This window comes from Pogona vitticeps, chromosome 9 (assembly GCF_051106095.1).
Source record: "Pogona vitticeps strain Pit_001003342236 chromosome 9, PviZW2.1, whole genome shotgun sequence".
Taxonomy (NCBI): domain Eukaryota; kingdom Metazoa; phylum Chordata; class Lepidosauria; order Squamata; family Agamidae; genus Pogona; species Pogona vitticeps.
The window spans coordinates 18,028,004-18,054,520 of record NC_135791.1 but is presented as its reverse complement, the minus strand read 5'-3'; the positions used below and the strand labels follow the sequence as shown (position 1 = coordinate 18,054,520).

General features: G+C 43.5%; 1 protein-coding gene and 1 long non-coding RNA gene across 2 annotated transcripts in view; one reads left to right on the top strand and one right to left on the bottom strand.

Moving 5' to 3' along the window:
• Positions 1–13,778, top strand: part of LOC110090913 (phospholemman) — a 31,891-nt gene extending 18,113 nt beyond the window's left edge. The window contains exons 3-8 of the mRNA XM_020814792.3: positions 2,049–2,093; positions 3,771–3,845; positions 5,168–5,204; positions 8,515–8,564; positions 9,870–9,908; positions 10,346–13,778. Of these exons, the coding sequence (XP_020670451.1) occupies positions 2,049–2,093; positions 3,771–3,845; positions 5,168–5,204; positions 8,515–8,564; positions 9,870–9,892 (230 nt within the window). The 3' untranslated portion in view covers positions 9,893–9,908; positions 10,346–13,778. The remainder of the gene's footprint in view (positions 1–2,048; positions 2,094–3,770; positions 3,846–5,167; positions 5,205–8,514; positions 8,565–9,869; positions 9,909–10,345) is intronic.
• On the bottom strand, positions 11,046–26,261 carry LOC144584315 (uncharacterized). Its single transcript, XR_013538490.1, has 2 exons — positions 12,863–26,261; positions 11,046–12,804 (listed from the first exon to the last, which is right to left on the bottom strand). It is a non-coding gene; the product is annotated as an uncharacterized LOC144584315 (long non-coding RNA).
• Between the last annotated feature and the right edge of the window lie 256 nt (positions 26,262–26,517).

Below are 26,517 nucleotides of genomic sequence, written 5' to 3'. Positions count from 1 at the left end.
TTTTGAAAACAATATGTGTAATGATGTGGCCGTAGCCATCCATAAAAGAACTATGGTAAGATGCTTGAGGACTCAGACATGCTCACATTGCTCAGTAATAGCTAGTTTCAGTTTGTCCTTATATTTAATTGTCCCTAAATATCTTTCCAAGCTTTAATAGTTACGTAGCCTTTCCCATTTTTCTCCTCACACCAACCCAGTGAGGGCAAAACAGAGTTGGAAGATTGAGGAATCCTCCAGACCAAACATTTATCTTTTGCATGCCTGGTTCAACCATGATCTTATTGGTCGCGTTTTCTGCCAGCCACATGACACTCCTCCTGCCTCACTTAGTACAAGGACATTTTCCACATCTCTCCATATTTTTTGTCCCTCATGGTTTATTTTTAGCATGACTTTGTTCCAGGTGGCAATCTTTAGCACCACGGTGCTCTCGAATGAAGTTGATGGTACCTTCCTCTTTGGAAGCTTTCACTTAACACTCAAACAGTCAAAAAAGCCCCAGAAGAGAAGGGCCAATAGAGAAGTAGAGTTCTTAATAATTAAAAAAAGAGAGATTTCTGGAAGAGAAACGGTTTTTCTCAAAAAGAAGGAAAATGGCTTTTTAAAGGGGACTTTGGACACAAAGGCCATTAAGCAATGTGTTCCTTCACAGCCAAGTGGGAGAAGGGGGTGGAATGAAACTTTTTTTTGCCTGGAATTGCCCTGAGAGATAGCATATAATCATCGCTTCTTGCACCTATTCAGATTAGGCTGGGTCTGACTGGACTGGATTGAGCTGGGTTTCTGCATTTGTTTTCTTCTTAGTGGCTTTTTTCCCTGTCCTCCACCACAGCTGGTGCATCTCTGCAGATCATGCATTGGAAATTAACTCCAAAGGACAGTTATCGCCTGCTGTATCTTCCTTTGGAACGTTTCTGTGTCAGCAGGCTGCCTCCTGTCAGGAGCCACACTCGCTGTCCGGGTTTTGATGAAAAATTGGTCTGACCTGGCATAGCCATTCTAACTCAATTCATCTAATCTCCAGAGGAAGCCCATGGACACCCTCCTAAGGGCCCTTATATCCTGAAAATGTCCTCATCAGCATGGGATATCGACTTTGTCTAATACAGTATTATAGAACACTATATATACACTGGGGTATATACAGATATAACATTACTGGATCAGCTGCCGGTCGGATTTCAAAAGATCTCCTGTATGGAGAATTAGTGCAGGGAAATCACTCCAGAGGGAGACCACAGCTGCGATACAAGGAGATCTGAAAGCAGGATCTGAAGGCCTTAGGAATGGACCTCAACAGATGGGAAACCCTGACATCTGAGCATTCAGCCTGGAGGCAGGCGGTGCATCACAGCCTCTCCCAATTTGAAGAGACACTTGTTCAGCAGGCCGAGGCAAAGAGGCAGTCCTGAAACCAGCAAAATCAGGGAGCTGGACAGGGGACAGATTGCATTTGTCTTCAGTGTGGAAGGGATGGTCACTCTCAAATTGGCCTTCTCAGCCACACTAGACACTATTCCAAGACTTCCATTCAAAGCACATTTCCATAGTCTCTCGAAACTGAAGGATGCCTACAATACAGATATAAACATATTGAAATGGACTCAAATTCATTCATATCATGAATACTGTATTATCTATTATCAATACTGTTGACACTATAAAAAGAATAATAATCATATGCCATCAAGTCAGTTCTAATTTATGGTTATGCTTTTTAGGGTTCTCTAGGTAGAGAGTACTCAGAAATGGTTTACCACTCCCTTCTTCTGGGGCCATCCTGGGACTGTGCAGCTTGCCCAAGGCCACACAGGCTGGCTCTTTTCTTGGGAGGAACAGCGGGGAATTGAACTTGCAGCCTCTGGCTCTGGAGTCAGATACCTAAACCGCCGAGCTATCCGAGCAGTTGTGTTAACACTATAGACGGAAGAGAAGCCCTTTAAATAAATACATAAAATTAAATGGTTGACTGGGAGCAGGTTCTAAAAGGTCGTTGTTATCATTAATTGCGTCTCTCCATATGTGTGTGTCTCTTTCTTTTTCAGAGCCACCAGTGCCCAAGGACGTCCCTAACGATCCCTTCCATTATGGTGAGATAACGATATCTAGGAGCTTTCCGCAGGGTCATAAATGTGTGGCAAAAGCAGAACCCCTCTTGCAAAGCTGGATGTACTAGAGCCGTAGCCAAGAGTGACAGATAAACGGGAGTTGTCATTTCACAACAGTAACTAAAGCTGTTGCGGCTTTGCTGTCCCTTACTGCTGATGCCATAGGTGGTTAACCTGGTCCATAGGGCAAAGACAAGGAGCATGTGCCTGTCTGGACACAGTTCTTGTGATGCTTCGTCATTAGTTATCCAGGCTAAGACTTATGGGATTTGTAGTCTCACAATCTCGGGAGTGCCGCATCTTCTCCTTAGGGCCAAAAGGGTGTTTGTGGAAAGAGAAAAATAAGCTTTATTTCAGTGATGGAGTGGTGTGACGTGGCATTAAAAAAAAATCTGGAAAAATTTCATTCATCTTGATGTGGGATGATGAAGCAGGGGTGGGTTTTGCTTCTGTGTTCTTGATGGGGATATAACTTAGAAAAATATGTTCTTGAAGCATTAATGAGATGCTTCGATCAGAATCTTATCACATGTTTACATCCATGTTAATGCCTTCAATGTAAATTTCAGAGGTGAACTGCCACCTCTTAAGAAGCTATGCAGCTGCTACGTAATAAGAAAAACCAGACTTGATTTCTTAACTGAATGAAATTTATACCATAACTGATGCCATACTGGTGTGAATTTGTATTTGTCATATCAAAACCTGAGCAGATTTTTCAAAAGTAGCTTCTTTGGACCACAACTCCCAGAATCCCCAAGCTAATATGGCCACAGTGTTTATGTCTGAGACCTCTACTGGCCCAAAAGGCCAGTTTTGCATGGCTGTTTTCTGGCTATTTCCATTGTCCATTTTAAGCATATTTTCCCAATCTGACTGGCTAAAATCCTGTTCCGCAGTCATGCAAGTCGTATCATGTTTGAAAAGACATTGCAGAAATTAAGAAATCTTGTTAGACATTATCTGTTGCTTTCTGAATCACACAACTTGGCAGGCCACAGTTAATGTCTACTGAGATTTCTTAATTTGCAGCGGTTTAATTTACGCCATAACTGCACGACAGGATTTCACCCATTGGCTGACTATGTTGAACTCTATCTCCCATTGTCCTTGGCTAGGGATAGGAGAAGTTGAAGTCCAAAATATGTGCAGGGTGCTTGGTTGGGGGAAGGTTATCCCAAGGGTTTTGAAGTAGGGAGACAAATATGTGCCACAGAGGAAACTTCAAGCCTTACGAGGCCTCCAGATGGTCAGGAATCAGCATTAAAACAGAAAACAACAAACAAACAAAACTGAAAGCTGGTTGTTGTGGGTTTTTCGGGCTCTTTGGCCATGTTCTGAAGGTTGTTCTTCCTTCAGAAGAGCAACCTTCAGGACACGGCCACAGCCCGAAAAACCCACAGCAACCATTAGATCCCGGCTGTGAAAGCCTTCGCAAATACATAAAACTGGAAGTGTCCACGTGACCATGTTCAGTTCTACGTTTTTGATTTGGGGAACTCTTCTAACCTCACTCGCCAAAAAACAAACACAAAACACTACTTCTAGAACCCTCCAGGAGTAACAATGTCACTGGAGGGATATTTTGAGGGTACCTGGGAGCCCTAAAAATGCCATGGAGGGGCCACAGTCTGACAGAACTTTATTCTTTCTCTCCAGACTATGAGTCGCTGAGGATTGGAGGTCTGGTATTCGCAGTTGTGCTGTTCCTGCTCGGAATCCTCATTATACTTAGTGAGTAGGAGCACCTTCAATATTTACCAATTATGCCAACTCAGGGCTGAGTTTTGCCTGAGCCGTGTTGCTGGGCACATGTCTTTAATACAGTATATCGACAGAATGTTGGTTTGTGGGAAGATTGATCAGGGAGTGGATTTCAGAATTTCCAGATGTAAAGCCGAACCATTTCTTCTGTTTCTTCTGCCATTATAATTACATCCACTCACTGAGCTGTACTGCCAGTGTTGTAGCCAAAGTAAGGCTGTGGAGGACCCCAACTGTATGTAACAGAAGCAGTATGTCCTTAGGAGCATAAATCTGTTGGTGTTGCAGAGAGGGGATCTTGTGGCAGAGCAATCGCTTTTTGCAAATGAAGTCTGTTCTTACCTCCCAGTGACCAATCACAAAACAAAGCAGGCTAATTTGAAAACTACAGGAGGTGCAAAATAACCACCAGTTATTTTCAACATGTAAGGAATTCCTTTTCTAATTACAAGTTGTTACATATTTTGACTTGAGAAACAAGACAGGGGTGGGGGAAGAAATGTTGATGTTTGTAGAAGCAAAGAATATTTTCAGGGTGGAAAATATCATAAAAAAATAGCCTGGCTCCCACCTACCCACCCAAAACCAGCTTGCCAAGAAGAGTGTTCAGTAGCCACAGAATATTGTCTTTGTGGGAAAGGATGGAAGGAAAACTAAATGGCATCAAAGGTGCATGACTGGCTAGAATAAGGAATGGCTGATGAAACTCTGAGCAGGACAACTCTCATATAACACTCTGTCACAAGACTCATGGTAGCCTTGTGTAGGCTTGATTTTTAACTTACTGGCCTGTTTAGCCCATTGATATAGACTTTGCGGCTTTGAGATCTGAGTCTTCTTTGAGTCAGTGTGCTTCCTGACATCACCAGATACTAGAGACCAGGCCCAAGGGCCATCTCCATGTGCTTGACCACAGAGCTGTGGGGCCTTTCTAATACAATCTCTTCTCTGTTCTTGCCACTAGTCAGTGCTCCTTCCCCAGAAGTCGGTTGGAGAAAATGTGTCTTAGTGTCCAGAGTGCATCTAGACTACACAGCTGTATCAGTCTGCAACTTCAAGTGCCATGTTCCCATCTTTTCAATCTGGGGGTTTGGAGTTTGGATTTCACTGCTAGTGATGGTTAGTCCACTTCTCTGAACCACAGCAGAGAATTCTAACTTGCTCACCCAACTCCAGGTCCCAGGAAACGGACATGATATTAAACCACTATAACCTTGTAGCGCCAATATGCTCTCATGGTCCAGTTCTCTTTCTGGCTAGCTGTACATGGCGTTTTTCTCTTTCTTACCTAGGTCGACGTTGCCGTTGTAAGTTCAACCAGCAACAAAGGTAACACCTTCCTTTCAACAATCTTACTTTGTTGGCTGGTGTGGTGTAGAGGCATTGTTATATATAGCCGCAGTTCTCAATCAGTGGCATTACTGACTGAAATGCAGGAATATTTTAAGTGGGACGAGGGTTTCTCATAGCAATTATTAAGAATCAGTTCTCCAGCAAATTTGATGCCATCTCCCTACCAGCCTTACTTGTCCTGGGTATAAATATAAATATAATATTTATATTTATACATGTTATATTTACATACTGTAGTATACAACCTGCAACCTACAAAGGTGATTTTCTGTCACAGTGGAAACCCTGTTATTTGACAGAATGATTGGCAGGATGTAAGACAGGAAAGGATACCCAGTGTGATGTCATGGACAGTGTGACCCCTGAGTACCAGGACTCAGGAGTCCTGGGTTCAAATCTCTGCTCAGCCATGGAAACTCACTCGGGGTGTGGAACTTGTAAAACCACTCCTTAAATGTCTCAGGTTACTTGGAAAGCTCTATTAGGGTTGCTATAAGTTAGTTCCAACTCGACAGCACACAACAACAACAACAACAACAAACAATACAGGAAAGGTTTTTTTTAAAAAACTTTTAATCTTTATTGCATTTAAAAAAGAAATTATAAAAATAAGTAAATAATTATCACAATATTAGCACATAACTAAAATAACTTTCTATTATCTTTTTGCAAAACAATAAGTCTTTAACATTTTTACTTCCTTATTTTCCAGCAGACATTTATTTTCTTCGCAATCTTAATAATACCTTTCTTAATTCTTATTTTATATCCATATTAACAATCTGCTTTACTTTGTTTTTACTTCTGTTGAGAGCAGTTCTGCTTCTAATTTAAGCCTAAGTCACTTGTTACAGGTTTGGAAACTTTCTTCCCTTTCTCTCTGAGATAATTCTTTGCTTTCCCCCATTGAGATTCGTGCTCCATTCTGCATTTTCCTTTCAATTTATTTATTTATTTATTTATTTATTGGACTTATATACCGCCCCATAGCGCTACAAGCACTCTCTGGGCGGTTTACAATTTTTTTAATTATATAGGCTACACAATGAGTCTGTTAGTTTGTCCATTAATATTAGTTCCTGTAATTTTATTAAACTGTCCTCCACCGAAGGTTCCTCCCTGTCTTTCCATTGTTTTGTCAGTTGAATTCTGGCTGCGCCTAGAAAGGTTGAGAGGTGCTGATGTCTGACGCATGCAGATGATAAATATAAAAACAGAGAGGGAGAGAGGCTCTGGATAAGTATTTAGATGGTATGTGTGAGCCAGAAACGTGAATCTCAATGCTCCCCTCCCTCCCTCCTTCCCTGTACTCATTTTTGGGGAAAGTGTGGGTGCCTATGCTGGTTGAGGATGATGGGCATTTTATTATTAATAGAGATGGGCACGAACTGGAAAAAATGACAAATTGAGCTGGTTTGTTTTTCATGGCCGACCATGAACCACTACAACCCCCCCCCAAAAAAAACCACAAACTGGTTTATAGTTAGTTTTTACGGTTCATGCCAGGGGAGGGGGGGAGGGACCCACCTGCTCCTGCCCTCTGCCACCTACCCGCCCCCTTCCCATTGCTCTCCCCATCACCTCTCTACCTGGTCCTTCTGCCACCTCCTCCTCCATGGCCACCATCATCAGAGGCATCAGGCTCAGCCTCCCTTCCCAGAGCTGGCCTGCGGTTTTTGCACATGTGCTCACTGCCCAGCTGGTCGCTAGGTGCCTGTCCAGAGGTGTTGGGCCTGGCTCTTGAGGAGCCAGCCTGCTGCCTCTGTGCAGGTGCCCACCTGTCAACAGAGCCATGGATGGGGCCAGCTTCCATGCAAGGAGCCTAGCCTGCTGCGTCTCAGGATGGCAACAGTGGCGACAACATCAGGACCAAGTAGGTGGGCATCCCGTTTTGCCAAAGCAAAACAAAGCACGGGGGCGGGCAAAGTTTGGCACTTTGTTTTGTTTTGGCAAAATGGGATTCTTGAATGGGATCCCAAACCGAACTACACACCAGCCCAGTCTGTGGGTTTTTCTGGTTCGTCATTCACTTTGTACCCACCTCTAATTATAACACATAAAGAGGACATAAAGATGGGGAAGCTGGCTGTAAAGACCTATGTTTGAATGTCTGCATAGGGCTACCCAAGCTGTGGATCTGACTATCCCTATACTTGGGGAATTAACCTTGATTGCTTTAGGGACCCTCAGACTAGCTCCATTCTCTCCTTCTCTTTCCTCCTTGTATTTTTCTTTACCTTCGTTTTTGGAAGTATGGGAATTCACATGTTGATCAGTTAGGTTTTCCTTGGGGTACCAGGGCTTGAAAGCTGGGATATGGGTGGCTCCAGAAAGTTAATTGAAAAAGCATTTGGTAAATGCTCATTTTGCAAATGATGTTTGCAAGGTGGGAAAGGAAAGATGAACACATATTAAAATTACAGATTAAAGAGGCAGAATCCCCATTTTTTTTTTGATTCCATGAGCTGTATTTGAGTGAAAGTATTCCTAGGCTGATCTATAGATGGAGTAGATGGGTTGGGGAACAATCAGCTAGTTTGGAAGAAGGCGGGGATCAGCCAGTTCGGTAGCTTCTAGGGGCAGGATTGAGCCTTTGGGTTCTTTGCTGCCCATGATATCCTTACAAAGAAAAACACAAACCTTTTCCGTATCCCACGTCCTTCCTGGCTGCTGGACTGTGGGGGAGGCTTCTCTAAGGTGGAGTTAAAAAATGGAATCTGCAACAAAATTTTGCAGAGTGCCATGATCCTCTTCAGAGGTTTGCCGAGACAGTGCAAGTCATGCCTTTTTCTTGGGATGCCCCACTCCCTCCCCTCCTTGCAACCAAGAGTCATGTGGGTAGGGGGGAGCACACATTCATGAGCGTAATGGGAGGGAACACTAAGATTGATCCCCTATTGTAGCGTCTCCTCTTCCTCACAGTTACATTCTACCATGGTGATAAGATTGCTCAATGTCCGTCATCTCGAGCATCACTGGGTGTGTGCTGAGTAGTTACAACCTTCCTCTACCAGCAGAGGGAGGGATTGGGTCGTTCTTGCATTGAACATGCCTTGCTCATAAAAATAGCAAACCTCTTGGTGGTGAACAAAATGAGGTTTTAGTGTTTTTTCACACCCATTAACTAGGTTTTTAGTTTCTGTTCTCTGCCTGATCTGGTAGCAAAAATAAAATAAAATCAAACCCACCTAAATATGTCGACAGAGCAGGAAACTCGGTGTTGAATCTTCTATTTTCTCTTCTTTTCTTTTTTTTCACTTCCCTTTTCTTTTGGTTTTGTTCCCAGGACGGGCGAACCCGATGAGGAAGAAGGAACCCTGCGCAACTCAATCCGACGTAAGATCCAGCCCATTTCTACCATGCATCTTTCCTTTCCCCAGTTAGACCACCTACCTTTTTCTTAAAATGGAGAACTAAAAACGTATTAAGAAGTGAAACTAAATCTTCCTCGGTATCAATGGTTCCCAACCTTGGGTCCCCAGATATTCTTGGACTAGAACTCCCAGAAGCCTTCACCACCACCTCCGCTGGCCAGGATTTCTGGGAGTTGTAGTCCAAGAACATCTGGGGACCCAAGGTGGGGAAGCACTGGTCTACATCATATGCAGGTTTTATGTGAACAGGGATGCACAGGCACCAAACATTTCACTCCTATTTTGGGAGGCAGGGATGTATTCTCCCTATAGCACTATATCTGTGGCAAACTGAAGACAACAAAGTCCATTAGTTGTCCTCAGAACTTGGAAAAATTACTTTCTTGAGTACAAATCCTGGAATCCTCTAATCAGCATGGTTGCTATTGGGGATTCTGGGAATGGTAGTCTTGAAAAAGTACATCCAGCTATGGATGCTCTTGAAAAGATTCAGTGATCAAAGTGAAGTGTGTTGAGCCAATAAGGAGAATAAGACAAGAAAATAGATTTCTAGTTCAAACAATGGATCAATGAAACAGTTGTCAAAATAAAGATGCCTTTGGAGTAACACTGACCTTTACCATGGGAATCATTTCTGTTTTGCATCATAATAGCACACTCATTGGGTCTTCAGTTGTGCCCGCATTATGACGATTACCCCTCATTACGACAAATCCGCTTCACGACGATCGCAAAACGATGTTTTAAATGGGGCTTTTTCACTTTGCAAAGATCGGTTCCCTGCTTCGGGAAGCGATTCTTCGCATTATGACGATCAAAACAGCTGATCGTCGGGTTTTCAAAATGGCCACCGGGTGCTCAAAATGGCTCCCCGCTGTGCCTAGGGATGGATTCCTCGCTATACAGGCACTGAAAATGGCCGCCGTATGGCGGATCTTTGCTGGATGGTGAGTTTTTAGCCCATTGGAAGGCATTAACCGGGTTTTAATGTGTTTCAATGGGTTTTTTATTTTCGCTTTACAACGTTTTTGCTCTACAGCGATTTCGCTGGAACGAATTAACGTTATTAAGCGAGGCATCGCTGTATTAGATCATGTATTCTGGAACGAGATGAGATGTCAACCTGGTTTGGTGTCTCCTGTAATTGCCACTGGAGGGGACAAACTGTCCCAACTGGAGTGATATTAGTGGAAGGAAATAATTCGTCCTTATGAGGAACTATATCCATTTCTTTAAAAAAGGAGTTCTTTTTCTCATTCCTCACTAGGTTTATCCACCAGGATGAGATAGAAGAAAATCAAGATAGGTGAGTAGCTTGTGGAATATGCCAACAAAATGGAAGCACAAGGCTGTTAGAGGTGTAAATCCTGAGCTGGTTTGTCTTCCCATCTGAAATGTGAAACTGTAAAATAAAAACAAAACAATCTTGCTGAGATGGCAAGACTTTTTGCAAATTTTGGAAAGAATTTGCTCACTTGCAGGACTGACTTTTGTGCATTTCAGCATGTGCACAAATTTTGAAGTCAGGATAATTGCTGTATTGTTGCCTGGACTGTTGCAAGCAGGAACACGGAAGGGGTTGTTTGTATCATTCCGCTTAAGCAGACAATCCTTTTGTACTTGATGTATATGTATACTTTGTTTTCTCCCCAAATGTAGCTCTTATCTTTTGGGGGTTGTCTTCAAGTTTCTCCAACATGTCTCACTTGCTTCTTTCTCTTCTTTTCTCTCTCTCTCCTCCAGGCTGCACCCAGCGTGCCGTTCTTCTAGGATCCAGATGATTCCCTCCCCTGCACTGCACTGCACAGCCTTAGCCCCCACCCCAAAAAGAACTCCTGTCTCTTGCGTTGAAACCGCCCAAGTGCAGGCCTAATGTCTCTTTGCTAAGTCCACCCAAGAGGAGTCCCACACCCTGGAAGCTTTCCCTCCCAGGCTTAAACTTCCTCCTTCTGGTTTGCTCCTTCCCTGTCCTTGCAGAGAGAGAGAGAGAGAGAGTTGTGGTGGAGCCCTTTTAATTAAGCTTAGGTCTAGTGCTGAACCATGGGAAATGCTATGACTGTATTCCCAGACTTGTTACACTCATGCTATACTTACTGGTCTTTCCAAGACACAGTGAAGTAAGTGGTGCCTTGCTTAGTGATCGCTCCGTTTAGCAACGAAATCGCTTAACGACGCTGTTTTTGCGATTGCTTTTGCAATCGCTTTGCGATGTTCCCTATGGAGTATTTTTGCTTTGCGATGACCGATCATCGCAAAGCGACCCTTTTCACACAGCTGATCGGTGGTTTCAAAATGGCTGCTGGGAAAAAAACATGGCTGCCCGCTGTTTTCTGGGACGCTTTAGAGGCAGCAAAAATGGCGGTGCTATGGAGGATCTTCGCTGAACAGTGAGTTTTAAGCCCATAGGAACACATTAATTGTGTTTTAATGTATTTCTGTGGGCTTTTTATTTTCGCATTGCGACGTTTTCGTGCAACAGCAATTTTTTCGGAACGAATTAACATCGCAATGCGAGGCACCACTGTAAAACAAATCATCTTCAGGCCCATTTTTGTTGGCTGGAGAGATCAGGGGTTTAGATCTTTCTCTGTGCAGCCAGAGGTTGGGAGTTTGATTCTTCACGGTGTCTCCTGTGAGCAGAGTCAGCCTATGTGACCTTGGGCGAGCTGCACAGTCCCGGGGCACCCTCCAGAAGAAGGGAATGGTCAATCACCTCTGAGTAGTCTCTACCTAGAAAACTTTGCAAAGGGTCACCAAAAGTCAGAATTGACTTAATGGCACATTATTATTATTGTTGTTGTTAAAGACTGACTTTCTGCCTCAATTAAAAAGGAAGTGATGAGAGTCCTGGGTCTCTCAGCTGAATAATGACCCAGTGGGAGGGATAAGATTGCCAGGTCAGCACCAGCCCATTCTCTGAGAATCTGAGCCAAATTTGGAGGGTTTGTCTCAGGAACCTTGTGATGGAGCAGGAACTGCAGAATTGCAGGAGGTGTGTGTGAGGTAGGGAGAGAGAGAGAAGAAGAAAAACAAGGTCCTACGTGGAGAGACTGAATGAAAAATTTAAATATGTGAAATGTCAGTATCAGGAGAAGCTCTGAGAGCATGCCAGATAATGAAAAAGACTAAGACACTGATAAATAATAGAGTCCTAACTGTGTGCTCCAGAAGCCATGATTTTGTAATTTCCCCAGGCCCTGTTTGTTGCCTTTAGCAGCTGGAGACAGGACCACAGCGAGAAATGCTCCTTTTGTACTTCCCTGCTCAGAATGTGGGTTTGCAGCTCTGTCAAATGGACAAAAATATGCACTGATCAAAGGGTGGGGGTGGGAGAGTCTTCTGGTATTATTATGAAGAATAAGCTGCTCGAATCAGCCTTCACCAATCTGTTGTGCTTCGTACCTGTCGGATGACAACGCCCATCACTGGTGGGGTGTCTGCAATGGAGCTGGAGACTGCTAGATTGGTCAAGACCCATCTAGACCAAGGAGGGAGCAAATGTTGTGATGCATGTGACCCCCGTGGGTATCTGCAGATCCCCTGAGAATAGTGGGGAGATTATTATATTTATCCAGGAAATCATATATGTTGGGGTTTCCTAGAGGGGCACGTTGGGGTTGAGAGGGTGAGGTGTTGAAGGTGGGGCAACCCCACAAGGTCCAGGGCTGGGCAAAAATGACTTCTGCCCACATTTTGTCTAGATCTCAATTTTAAAATCCAGAAAAGTATATAGTGTCCAGAATCCTATTGTCTTACATGACCATGGAATGTCATTGTGCAGGTGAATCTACCTCTCCTGAAAGCTGTACGTCCTTCTCCTAGGCCTTCTTCAGCCATGCAATTGATCATGTGATGGACAGCCAGCAAAAGGGGGGCGGACCCTCCTTGCATGATTTTTTTTCTTATGCATGCGGTTCTCCTCAATAGGATTTTGGCCAGAGATTTCTGGGAGGGTGGAAAGAATGCAACCCTGGCCCTGTAAGCCATCCTTCCACCCAATTCACTTTTTGGTCAGTGCAGGATAAACAGCTATTATGCACATCATCTTGTTGGCTTACATCATGGGCAACTTATGGCCACCCAGATGTTCCTGGATTGCAGCTCTCACCAGCAATAGTTGGCATAGCCTGTGGTCAACAATGATGGGAATTGTAGTCCAGCAACATATGGAGGGTCACAAGTTGTCCAATCCTTGCTTATACCTTTCCTTGTAGCAGAGATTGTTCAGGCTTGATTTGACCTAGTCCAGCAACATTATACCTTTCCTTGTAGCATAGGCATACTTTTTTTGTAGCTAGATCTAAAGTCCCATGCTAACTGGGAATCTGATCAAATCTGTTATGTGGCATCAAGTCGCTTCCAACTTACAGTGATCCTATGAATGAACCTTCTCCAAAATGTCCCGTCCTCAACAGCCCTGCCCAGCTCTTGTAGACTCAAGCCTGTGGGTTCCTTTAGGGAGTCAACCCTCTCATATTTGGGCTTCCTCATTTCCTGCTGCCTTCAATTTTTCCCAGCATTATTGCCCTTTCCAGAAAATCTTGCCTTCTCATGATGTGCCTAAAGTAGGGCAGCCCCAGCTTCAGCATGTTTGTCTCCAGAGATCGTTCAGGCTTGATTTTGACCTAGGACCCACTTATTCCTCTTTCTAGCAGTCCAAAGTATCCTCAAAGCTCTCCTGCAGCACTGCATTTCAAACAAATCTGTTTTTTCATGTCAACGTCCTGCTGCTTTGAAAATCTGAAAAGTGCCTTTCCCCCCATTCTCCATATACTCTAGTCATCTCATCTTGAGCAGTTTGGTTTGTCTCCAGCAGAGGGTGGCACTAACATCCACCTGCTAAAAGTCAGTCCAGCTGTGCAGAAGCTCAGCGTTACTCTCTAAGCTGCCAAAACTAGTGCTTCGCCTTGTTCCCATGGGGGCGCGGATGCCATCTAGAGCAGTGGTCCCCAGCCTCCAGATGTTCTTGGACTTCAACTCCCAGAAATCCTGGCCAGTAGTGGCGGCGGCGAAGGCTTCTGGGAGTTGAAGTCCAAGAACATCTGGAGGCCCAAGGTTGGGGACCACTGACCTAGAGGAACCACAAACTCATGTTTTTGCTGACTTCCTTTGTACATTTCTGAACTTTGTGAACTGACAGGTGACTTCTGCAACATTAAAATGCTACTTTCTCCAACTGTGTGAGATGCCGGCTGTTGCTGTTGAATTTGAGTGCATGAGCAAGGATACAAAGAGATGTGTGATCTTGTTAGGATTGGTGGGTTGTTGCTGTGTCCCGCATGGGGTGGGATGTGTGGCTGTTGAACAGAAATGCCTCATCTGAGAGCTGGAGGTTAGGCAAAAGGTTCTGCGTGATTCTAAAGGAATCCCATTGTGACAGTGCAGGAGGAAAGATTCATAAAGGTAAGTGCAGAACCTGAGTGCAGAATCGGCTTCCATATCTGCACATCTGGATCTCCACCAAGCTGGAGGAACAAGAAACAACAGGAAGGCAACAGGAACTCCTTGCCGGGAGTTTTGAAGAACAAGCTGAAGACTTGGTTCTTCAGGCAGGCCTTCTTCCTCTTCTATTTCTTAATTCCCTGCATCTTACCATCTTGGTCTTTCCTTATCTCTATGTTGTCTGATATTGTTTGTTTTAAATTTTGTTTTATATTTGGAATGTAAGCCGCCCAGAGTAGATTCATTGAATTTAGATGGGCGGGGCAAAAGCTGGAAAAATAAATAAGTGGACGGACGGACGGACGGACGGACGGACGGACGGACAGATAGATAGATAGATAGATAGATAGATAGATAGATAGATAGATAGATAGATAGATAGATAGATAGATAGATAGATAGATAGATAAGTTACTTTAGAGAAGGCAGGAGTTAAATCTAGGTCCAATATTCATGGGAGTCTAGAAAACCCAATGGAAGAAAACAACTGAACTATCTACCTGCTTATTCATGCTCCTCCTATTGCAGATGTCTTGCTACCTCCATTGATGATCCAATCCAATACTTGTTGGATAGAGCTGGGCAAATTGCAGTCTCTAGATCTTGTTGGACCCTAGCTCCCATCCACCACTATCAACCTAGCCAGTGATGGAGGATAATGGGAATTGTAAGTCAACAACAACCAGATGGCCACAAACAGTCTAACCCTGCTGTACATGTATCTCAGCTAGCTGGCTGTATTTTTTTTTTCCATTTGAGCATCACCACCTGCTATAGGCATCTGGAATTCAGCAACCATCCGCCTTATGAAATGCTTGTGGGTGAGCATTCCCAGCCAGTGGTGATATTTCCAGATGTCAATAGTCTTCTTTCAAGCCAATTAGAGTGTCTCCCGATGTCACATTTCCCCTTTCTAACCAATCGGAGTGTTTCCTTGATGTCACATTTTCCTTTCCAAACCAGTTAGGGAATTTCCTGTTGTTGTTATTCTCCTGGCCTGGTAACAGTTTTTGACAGATGCGCCAGCCTTGGGCATGGACAGCTGCCACCTTTTGGATATCAGTCTGTTGCTGCCAGCCCAAGTTTAAACACAGGAGATGGGAAGGAGTGACAACAGTCCCACGAACCAAAGCTGGAAAAGAGAGTTGTGTAAGCATTTTTAAGGCAACTCAACAGAGATCCAAGTAAATCTAATTAATTAATTAGAAAGGAGGAGGAGATAATGGTTTGAGATATGTAAAAAGGATGGAATAAGAATAGAATTTATGACTCTGCAATGTTAATTGGTTTTATTTTTCCTTTGTTAGCTCTCTTGGGCACAGTTATTTTCATTTGCAAAATGGCAAAGTTGTGTTCTCTCTCTTCCTTGTTTTTTGAAGTGGTAGACACGTTTGTCTCTGGAAGCATTTCAAGAAACAAAGCAAAACCAAAAAAATTAAGACAAAAAATACGAAAAAAAGAGACAAAAACTCGTTCCTCAAAACTGACATTAAAATATAGCAGTCTTTAAGGTCCCACAGCTATTTTGTCTTCTTTATGCAAATGTTTTTGTACTTGCTTTGTTTTGTTTCTTGTTGCTATATTCCTTATTTTTGTTATCTTAAAACTGCCTTCTCCAACTTGGTACTGATGGCCATCTTGGTTGAGAATTGTGGAAACTGTAGACCAACACATCTAGAAGGGATTAGATGTGGGGATCGAGCCAGCGAACTAAGCATACACAATAGCTCCCATTCCAAAATCTCAGTGTTCGAGGTAGGTATTGCAACGTGTCCAGGTATTTGCACCTTTGGGGTGGGACTGCACCATGGCCTTGTCTTGAAACTTGGATAGGGGTGTGAGCTGGGCTGGCATTCCTTTGAAACAGACATCAACTGTGGACAAGCTACTGTACATGACATGAAATGGGTTCAGATGCATTAGCATTGATGGATGGGTGAGTGGGTGGGTGGGTGGAGAGTGGCTTGATCGCAGCCTTAACAAGCCCATGTGTCTGTAGCTCTCAAATAAACAGTCAACAAGGTTAATCCAATGCATGTATCCAGGCTCTTGATTCATGGCTGATGAGCAAATTCCTCATCCTTTCATTGCAGGTTTCTACGGTATTGGAGAATTGCCATTTTATTTTTTTAAAACTGTATACCTCACTCTGGGGTATCAGTATTGTCAAAGCAGCTTACACAAGGGTGAAATGACATTTCAGAATGATCAAACAACTGCAGAGGATTTTTAAACAAGTACTGTAATCAGTAATGGCTTTAAAGAATTAAAACATCTCACCTTTTGCAATATTTTTTGAAAGAAGAGAAAACAACTGCAGCAGTTGCCTTCTCTGACACCCAGGTGATTAAAAAAAAGGTTAAACAACTGAAAGAAGTCATAGCGACTTAAAAGGAGTGAAAAGACCTAACTTTTCACAGTGTTCTGGAAAACTTAGGGAGATGACAGTAACAACAGTCTTTTTTCTGATAGCAGGATGAGAGCAAGTGTTGCTAATTGCATCTTTCAGGAGCTTGGCCAAAGGCTGGCTATTCTGTCACCGTGGTTAAATTGCAGAACTGCAGTCAAGACTCTGCTCACCACCTGAGCTTGATCCCAATGGGCTTAGACAGCCAGCTCAAGGTCGGCTCAACCTTCCACCTTTCAGAAGTTGGTAAAAGGAGTATCCAGCTTGCTGGTAGGGGGCAGTGTGTAGCCTGCATAATAAAATTGTAAGTTGCTCAGAGAGTGCTTTAAGCGCTATGGGGCAGTGTATATAAGTAGCCCACTTTGATTTTTCTTTCTCTTGGGGGGCAGGTGGGGAATCAAACTCTTGACCTCTGGCTGCACCACCAGCTACCCAACACACTGAGTTATGCAGCCAGCATAACTAAAAATAAAATAATATGAAAAGAACATTGAAATTAAAAGAATTTTTAAAAGACCCATTAATTAAAAAAATAAAGAAGAAAATAAATTTGCAACACCCCTTTTGACTAGTTCTGTCCCTGTGGCCATTCAGTGGCCAACATCTTGCCTAAGAGGAAGTCTTTTTCCAGCAGTAGACTGATAGCAGGTAGAGGGCCAAGCTAGCCTGCTGTGGAAGGCAGAACCCATAGCCTAGAAGCTTCCAGGGAAGATGGTCCTGAATCTTCAGTCATGCCCCTTAACATGACGTTAAGACTGAAAAAAGGATCTCCCTAAAGATCTTGGAACTTGGGAAAAAGCTTTTTTTTCCCCTGGGTCTAACAGTGTGTGTGTGTTTTTTATTGCTCTCTCCTTATTTTTTTCATAAGGTCCCCAAGAGAATATTCTATGTCTCTTAGTTAATGAATGAATCTATATTAATTTAATTTAGGTGTGTGTGCTAGCCCAGCAAACAGCTCACAAGGTTGTTGAGAAATTGTGTGTACAAGTGCACCCTAGCACACTGTTTGTAACTTAGCAAGTAGCCATGATAGTCTGTTGTGTTATGTCCCTGAGCAGGTATCCGTCAGGAAGTTCAGCACGCTGTCTCCGGGCCTTAACAAAGACCATGGCTTCCTATGCTGTTCTATATAGTAATCCAATCCTCTGGGCCTTTGTCACCCAGTTGGACCCTTATCACCACCATTGTGATGAAATTAATCGCTGTCTGTTGTCTGTTAAAGATTCTTAGCCAAGGACCAGCACACCCTATTATTGTCCTCTGTGGCAGTGTTCCCAACCTTGGGCGTCCAGATGTTCTTGGACTACACCTCCCAGAAGCCTTCACCACCACTTCTGCTGGCCAGGATTTCTGGGAATTGAAGTCCAACAACATCTGGAGGCCCAAGGTTGGGGAACACTGCTCTGTGGAACATCTTTGTCAACAGTTTTCAATTTCCCTCTCCTAGAGAGCTGCTGAAGAAGTGGACTGGGCCACACAAAAGCTTATGGAAAGTAGAAATCTGTTGGTCTTTAAAGTGCTACAAGGCTTCTGGGTTCTCTTGTATTGGTAATTATATTTCTGTTATTATTTTGAAATCTTGATTTGCTGTAGAATGGAAATTGGGGAGGGAAAAAAATGGCAAGCCGCTTCTCCTCATTTTCTCAAGATTTCTGGGTTGCTTGCAGACCTCTCCGGCACTCACCGTCCGAGTTTGCTAACTATCCGAAGGCTTTGTGCTACAAGATAAAAACCTCCAAACGAGAGACTCCATCTTCCTTCTGCTGTGAAGGACTGTTTCTCCGTCATGACTGAAAGCCGTGTTTCTCTGAGTTTTAAATAGGGGTGAATAGGGATAGGGTGGATGTTTCATCCAAAAGGCATGCAAATTGCACGAACATCAAAACTGTTTTGTTCCTTTCCTCATTTCTTTTTGCTTTACTCGGCCCGATGGGGACGGCACTGCTCCCTCGAGCTTTAAATAAACAGCCCCCTTGGGGCTTCAGGCACACAGCTCCCTTGAGCAGGGCTTCGTGTCCGTGACTTGAATGGAAAATAGCAAAAAAAATATCAAGGGAAATGGAGAGTGACGTCTTGAGTTTCCACCTCTCGGGGGCTTGCGTCTTCAGCAGAGTGTCAGCTTCTAGTCTGGAGCTGCAGAAACAAAGAAGCTTGTGTAAACTGAAATCCAGGTTTATTGTAGATTAAGCTTGTCTGAGCTAGAATGTACGAATGCAAAAAATGGTTCTCCTCACTTGTGGTGTCTGTGTCCATGTGTAGAAAGTATAGTGAAAGGAAGTCACCCATTCCATGCCAATTCTATTTCATGTAGAAGTGGCACGTGTTACGTATCCCATCTTCCCTCACCTTTGACTATTTTAACTATAGCTAACGGAAGCTACAGTCCAGTTATATCTAGAGGTATGCATGGAGGAACAGGCATCTCAGAGGGCTTTATAATCTGATGCCATGGCCCAAGGAGTGCCTGCATGCATCTGATGAATCAGAATGAAATAACTGTCAGCTTTGGTCCATTCACTACTGGGTCCAGGTCCTTCTGCCTTTGCTTCCAACTGGCTTCGTCTGTCTGTGCCCAAGGTGTACGTATCTTCACTCAAAATGTTCTTGGTGACTTAGGGTGTGACTGAACAATGGGGAAAATATGCTTGAATTCTCTGTGACCCACAGTTTTTCAAATAAGGTTCGTCTGGGTGAAATTGTTGTAGTCATCCAGATGACAAAGAATTTTCAGGAGTCAACAGGAGCAGAGACAGAAACCTGTGTTTGCATGGCGCTCCAACAGACAAGGTGCTAATTGACAATTCTCACCTCTTTTTTAAAGTTTTCCTGAGTGACTTAGCGATATTTTGTTCAAGCATTGCCTTGAAAAATCTTTATTTAAAAACCTAAACAAACACTGTTTGTAGACAACAAGCACTCTGTTAAGGGAACTGACACCCCATGAATTTCCCTTTGCCTTCAGATTAGGCGATCACAATGGACAGAGAGTGGTCGAAAGCGATGTCCACCCTGTCAGAGCAAATTAAACCACCTCTGCCGGCTGAACAAAAAAAGACAATCCCCCACTAAAAGGAGACAATTCCACATTGGGCTTCCACACACTAAGCTTTATGTCATGTAGCTCCTGGTTTTTCATTTGAATTCATCTGTACCTAATCCATTGCAGATTGTGGGGGAAAATGTTCAACATACTAGACTCCTTAGTTGATTGCCTACACTGGGACCCACTCCTCTCTGAAGTGATCCAGTCTTCTCCAGTTGAAACCACCATATTGTATTTGGTCTTGAAAAGAAAAATACCTTTTTGACTCTACTCAGATCCTTTTTACAAGCATAACTGTGGCTGGTGTATGGGTAGGTTTCATCCATTCCATACCCTACACGCATACGTTGTTCTATATCTGATAAAATGGGGTCCAGTCTTCCAAAACATACGTCATGATAAATGTGTTACCCTCTGGTACTCCAACGCTCTTTGGGCTCTGTCCTAACTCTTTTTTAAAAAAATCCCCTTTGAATTTTTCTGATGACTGCAAAGATAGCTCTATAATCCTGCCCCTACCTCAAGGTTGAACGGGGACAGTACTCTCATTCATTCTGTTTGTCCTTAATTCCAGGTAATGGTTATTAAATGAAATAATCTAATTAACTTGATATTGGATTAGGCAATCTGGTGCCCATCCAGTTTTCTCCCCTGATATTATCTCACTAACAACCATAGCTGAAAAGGTAACCTCCATTCATTTGTTCTCTTGATGGTTTATAATCCCATGGCTGGGATGTACTGTTGTTGTTTCTCCTCATTGGTCCGTTCTCAGATCTGTGTTGAAGACTAGGGCTGCAGCATTTACAGTACAGACCTAAGCATGTTTAATATTTATTTGTTACATTTCTCTCCTTCCATTTGTCCACTCGTTTCCTCCAAAGACCTCAATGGTATACGTTGGCCTTTTCTCAGTGCTTGTTGTTACCTGTCCGGCTTGAACACCTCCAGTCTCGTCTGATTCCAGAAGCCAAGAAGGCTTGAATCTGGTTAGTGATTTAGATGGGTTTTACTGGCTGCTGTGTTGGCAAGCTCACTGGAAGGACAGATCCTGAAGATGAGGCTCCAGTACTTTGGCCATCTCGTGAGAAGAGAAGACTCCTTGGAAAAGACCCTGATGATGGGAAAGTGTGACGGGAAGAGGAGAAGGGGACGACAGAGGATGAGATGGTTGGACAGGGTCATTGAAGCGACCAACATGACTTTGACCCAACTCCGGGAGGCAGTGGAAGACAGGAGGGCCTGGCGTGCTCTGGTCCATGGGGTCACGAAGAGTCGGACACGACTAAACAATGACGACGTGTTGGCAAAAAGCACTAACTGCGTGGTACAGAGTGGGATTTACAGGCACAAGCTTTTGAAGTCCATCTCCATCCTCTTCATGTAGAGCTAAGAAAGATTCCAGCCTGAAAAATCTGAGGAGCTGATACCAGTCAGGGCTGATACTCAGTCCAAATCATCTTCCAATTTTCCTCTTGACAACCATGTGAGGCAGGCCAAGCGGAGAGATACAGTGACCAGCCTAAGGTCACCCAATGGTTTCTTACCTCCTTGGGGACTCCGATCCAGATTCCAGCCCCATTCCAACATTCTAGCCAATACACTAGACATCTAGTCATTGACACTCTAACCACCTCTCCACACTGCCTCTCAAACACAAATTCCAATCAGTACTGAGGAATTTACTCCTTAATATGGGGTTTGGGAATGTGTAGCCTTTCAAAACATGTTAGATAGCAGTTCAAATAATCTTTTACTAGAGCATGCTTAGACGCCATGACACATTGGTTCAACTGCAGTATTGCAGTCAAGACTCTGTTCATTACCTGCATTCAATCCCAGGGGATCTGGATAGCCGGCTTGAGGCTGACTCAGCCTTCCAGCTGTTTGAGGTCAGTAAACAGAGTACCTATCTCACAGGGGTAGGGGGTGGGAGTGGGAAGCAATGTGTATCCTGCATAATTAAATTCTAAGCTGCCCTAAGAGTGTTTTAAGTGCTAAGGAGCAGTACATTAAGCAGTACACTTTAATACAGCCTAGATCTGATGGATGTTATAGTCCCAAAACATCTGGGGCCACGCTTCTGATTAAAACCTTTATTTATTAATCAGTTATCAACTGATTTAAGTGGCACTGAATTTCAATTAAAAACATGATTTTACAGCTAAATTATGCTTTAGAGCATAAAAAGTGCAGGAGACATTCCTGCCATATTGAGTTTACTTTGTATGTTCAGAGTCGGTGCCTGTTGTGATTCATATATAGCACGTCTCGTTTACAAACAGAGCATTTTATTCTCCATTTGGGGATTTTTTTCTTTTGCAAACTTGTACAGATGGAAAAAAATAATTAATACTTTTTGAAAAAAGCTTGCATAATTCACTAATGGCAATTTTAAAAAAACTGAAGTAAGAGGCAGAGCATAGAGATGCTACAAATCCAGATATGAAATTGTGGAAGTGGATTCAAGAAATAGTCCAGCTGATGTCTTATCTAGGGTAGATTAGTGTTGTGCTGATAATTCTCCCTCAAGAGATTAAGCTGCCCCCCCTCCCTTTATCCTTCCACAAACAACTGAAGTCCCACCTTTTCAAGCAGGCTGCATGCTGGGGTGTTTTTTAGCTTAGGCTTGTTTTTAATTTGTTTTTAATGGTTTTAACCATTTGATTTATTTTTAGTTATTATTAGGGTTTAATTCCTTTTTAATGCATAATTCATTGTGTTTTTAATTCTACTTGTTTTAATGTTGTGAGCTGCCTTGAGACCCCTCATTGGGAGAAAGGCAGCCTACAAATGATATTAAACGAACTAACGAACAAATAAGCAAGCAAGCAAGAGCGGAGGTTTTTAACAGGAAAGGCATGTGCTGTGGTAGGCCCCTAAGTAGGCTTGGCAAAAAGACTTTTTGGATTACAACTCTCAGCATGTCCCCATAGCCATGCCAAGTGGAGATTTTGGGAGTCCAGAACTTAAAAGTGATTTTGCAAGCAGTCCCCCCTCCCCAGTGTTCAAAAGGTGAAGATTGGCCATGGGGTGAATACTGGATATTTGTAAAAGAAAGAGGAAATTCCTGGAAGAATACAGATAACTGATAAAATGTAAGTAAGGGATGCTTTGTTGCAGAGTTTTGAATGTTGGTAAATTACTCTAGATGCACAGCAGAAGGGCAAGGATTCACAGAGCAGAAAAGCTTCAAGTTCTCCGATGTATAGTACTTCACCCATTTTTCTCATCAACTGACACTCACAGTCTCAATAACTCACTCTGAGACATTTAAGGTGGAAAGAATCAAAAGCATTTTCTTTACTCAAACTAGCAGAAGATGGCAGCTTCAAGCAAAGACCTCAGCAGACTACGGAGTGCCACCAGACAATGGAGATGGGGAAAAATGTTTAGCACAGAAGCCTGTCTCTCTTTGAAATCTAACACAGAGAATGAACAATTGGTTACTGCTGGATAGATTGATAGTCACCTCAACCAAGGAAGGTCCCTCCCAGCCACACCTACTAGGGGCAGCATGCAAGGCTGCAAAAAACCACTCCCAATATGTTTCTATCTGTTTGGCTGTCACTGACCCTCTCTGCTGATGATTGTAACTTACAGTGGTGCCTCGCTTAACGATTGCCTTGTTAAACGACGAAACCGCTTCACTATGAAGTTTTTGCTATCACTTTTGCGATTGCAAAACGATGTTCCTATGGGGAAAATTCGCTTAACAATGATCTATTCCCTGATTCGGGAACCAATTTTTTGCTAAACAACAATTTAGAAACAGCTGATTGGCGGTTCTAAAATGGCCACCCGCTGTGCAAAATGGCTCCCCGCTGTGTTTTCAGGATGGATTCCCTGCTTTACAGGCAGCGAAAATGGCCGCCTCTATGGAGGATCTTCACTGGACGGTGAGTTTTCAGCCCATTGGAATGCATTGAACCAGTTTCAATGCATTTCAGTGGGCTTTTTTGTTTCGCAAGATGATGTTTTTGCAAGACAGCGATTTTTGCAGAACGAATTAACATCATCTTGCAAGGCAGCACTGTAATTGCATGGGTGGCCCCTGTAGAGGAGGATGGGGTGTGTGTTTAAACAACCCTTTCCTTCTTGGTGGGGCATTCTTCTATTTACAGGCGCCTTTTTAATACAGGTGAACTTTGGAGCAGGGATCTTCTGAATAAGCGATACGTACATTCATTCTGGCTCTGTTCCCCCCTCTGAGCCAGACCTGAGAGGCTTTTGAGGAATGGAAAAACCAGGCTGTTCCATTAAATGCTCTGGTTGCAGTTTCGTCCACTCGAAGGCAGCATGCTGAGACTCTCACAATGGCAAGTTCAGAGCCATGACAGCTTATCTGTAGTCATTTTGTAGTCCAAATAGAAGTCGCTCTTGCAGAACTTAGGGGGCAAAAGACTGCACGATGGATTGTCTCAACAAATTGCTGATAAGGGGCTGCGTTCAGCCAGGGTGACATTTTCAATAGATGGCACAGAACAGTAGAGATCTCTGGGCTTACATAACTGGAGCGCATGTTTTCTGGAATCGAAACACAATCAGCTGAAAGCAAGAGATTGCAAGAGATTGCAGAACAGAAACAGATTCAAAAGGGAAGGCTGACCTCAGATTTCTGTTGCCTGAGGCAGAACAATAAAGAGACCCCACCCTACCCCCCACAAGGCATGATGCCTCATAATTAAGGCTTTCCAAGTTATTCTGGCAACTAAGGCAGGAAATCCTACTTCCCAAACTTTCCATTTCGATGACTCTTTTCTTCTTCACTAGTGGAGCTGAGTGGATCTCTGCACCCTTTGGAAAAATAGGGATGGTATGTTCAAAATCCACTGTCTAATGCCCAGCCTTCCTTCCACCCACTCCTTGTGTTCAGCTATCTGTGCAATCAAAGCCTTCCTGGAAGTCTGTATGTCTGGACAGATGGGCCGATAGATAGGTGGATGTTCCTGTAGCTGTTATGATGCATTTTTCTGTTTCCACAACACCCAAAATCAGTTGCTTAAATCCTCCCCAACAGCTCTGCTTAGAAGTCAACTCTCCAAAAAGTCAAACTATTTGCTTACAGCACAAGAAAGTTTTGGGGGCTGAAGTCACAACAAAGAGCAAAGTTGCCTTTTGACAAACGGAAAAAAACTCAGATCTCTGGTATGTGGACTTTGGATTATACTGAGACATATAGGAGGAAGGAAGTCATCTTCTCTGTTTCTGCACCTTCTAGAGTTGTCTCTCTCCTAAACTGGATCAGTGGTTGCCAATCTTGGGTTCCTGGACTAAAACTTGCAGAAGCCTTCACCAGTAGCTGTACTGGCCAGGATTTCTGAGAGTTGTAGTCCATGAATGAATATCTAGGGGCCCAGATGCATTTCCTATCATCTCAACCAGACACATGGTAGTCGTTGAGCTGAAGGAAATATTAACAGAAGAGGAAAAATGAGAAACTGCTTTCTAATCCTAATAAAGATGCAGAGGCAGTTCAGTGTGTTTCGTGACAGAACATCTGCTCTTTGTACTGTACCTGTTTGGGGGCTTTTTTGCCAGTGTTACTGGCATTTTTTTCCTGCCTTCCGGGAAATGTAACACCTCTTGATTCCAGCCGAGATGAATCTGAGATCTTCTGTGCTTTGTGTCCTTGTTTGAGTCATGGCTTCTTTTTTATCTTGGTTTATTCTGGGGTTTAGAACTACGACATGTCCAGAAGTTTATTTCTGCAGTCAAAGCCTTTCATCAGATCGTCGTTGTCATTTAGTTGTGTCCGACTCTTCGTGACCCCATGGACCAGAGCACACCAGGCCCTCCTGTCTTCCACTGCCTCCCTGAGTTGGGTCAAATTCATGTTGGTCCCTTCGGTGACACTGTCCAACCATCTCATTCTCTGTCGTCCCTTTTTCCTCTTGCCTTCACACTTTCCCAACATCAGGGTCTTTTCCAAGGATTCTTTTCTTCTCATCAGATGCTTTCCATTAAAACACCAATTACTTTTTAATTTAACACATAATTAACACATAAAAATGGCTCTAGAAGAGAAGCTCTGGCAGGGTGATAGATATTTAGGTATTTCTTACAGATATTTCTGAAGATTTCCTGGATTTCAAAACAGGGGACTTAATAGCAAAGTTTGGATGCAAATCCCAATAAGCCCGGTGCTCCTTCACACAGCCAATCAAAGAAAAACTTTAGCCTTGCCTCCAAAGAGCACCTCTTGAGATGTTAGGCTGACCAGGATATATGAGGAGTAACTGGAATAACTGGAGACATTGGTCTAAATCCAAATGATAATCCCAGCTAGAGTAGACCCACTGAATGAACTGCAGAAGGGGTCAATGCTTCTGTCAGTCCCATTGGTTTAAATGGTCTACTCAAGTTGAGACTACCAGTTAGATTCTTGCCATTGCCACCACCTTGAGGAGTAAGCCTTGTAACCCTGGCTCAGTTGCACATCCTGCTCTCTTGGAGGAAGAGGATAAAAAGCGACACCCACTGGCATCTACAAGCACCAGCTGAGTCCCGAGGCCTGGGTTCAGTCAGCACCTCCATTGAGAGTGGGTTGGCCTGGCTCTTCCTCTGTCTTCCAAAGTGGGTAGAAGCTCCACCACCACTTATAAATGCCAGTGGAGAATGCAATGAGTTGCATTGCTCCTCTGCAGCCTCTTGTTGTGGGTGTATTGGTCTCTTCTCCTTAGCACAACAATGCAGCCACAAGACACACTAATCACCCATCTACAGAAAAAGACAAAAGCCTATCTCACAGCCATAAATACTGCACTCCCAAGCCAACTACATCAGAGCACAGAGTGCTGTCCTCTGAAGATGTCAGCCACAGAGACTGGCGAAATGTTAGGAAGAACAACCTTCAGAACACGGCCAAAGAGCCCAAAAAAACCACAACAACCTTTTGATTTCCTTGGGAAAATTCTTCTCTGCATAATGATGGCCGTGGGTGGAAGAATGCCACTTCTCCAGTCCTACAAATAATCCAATACTTACTGTAAACCAGTGGTTGCGAATCTTGGGTAACCCAGG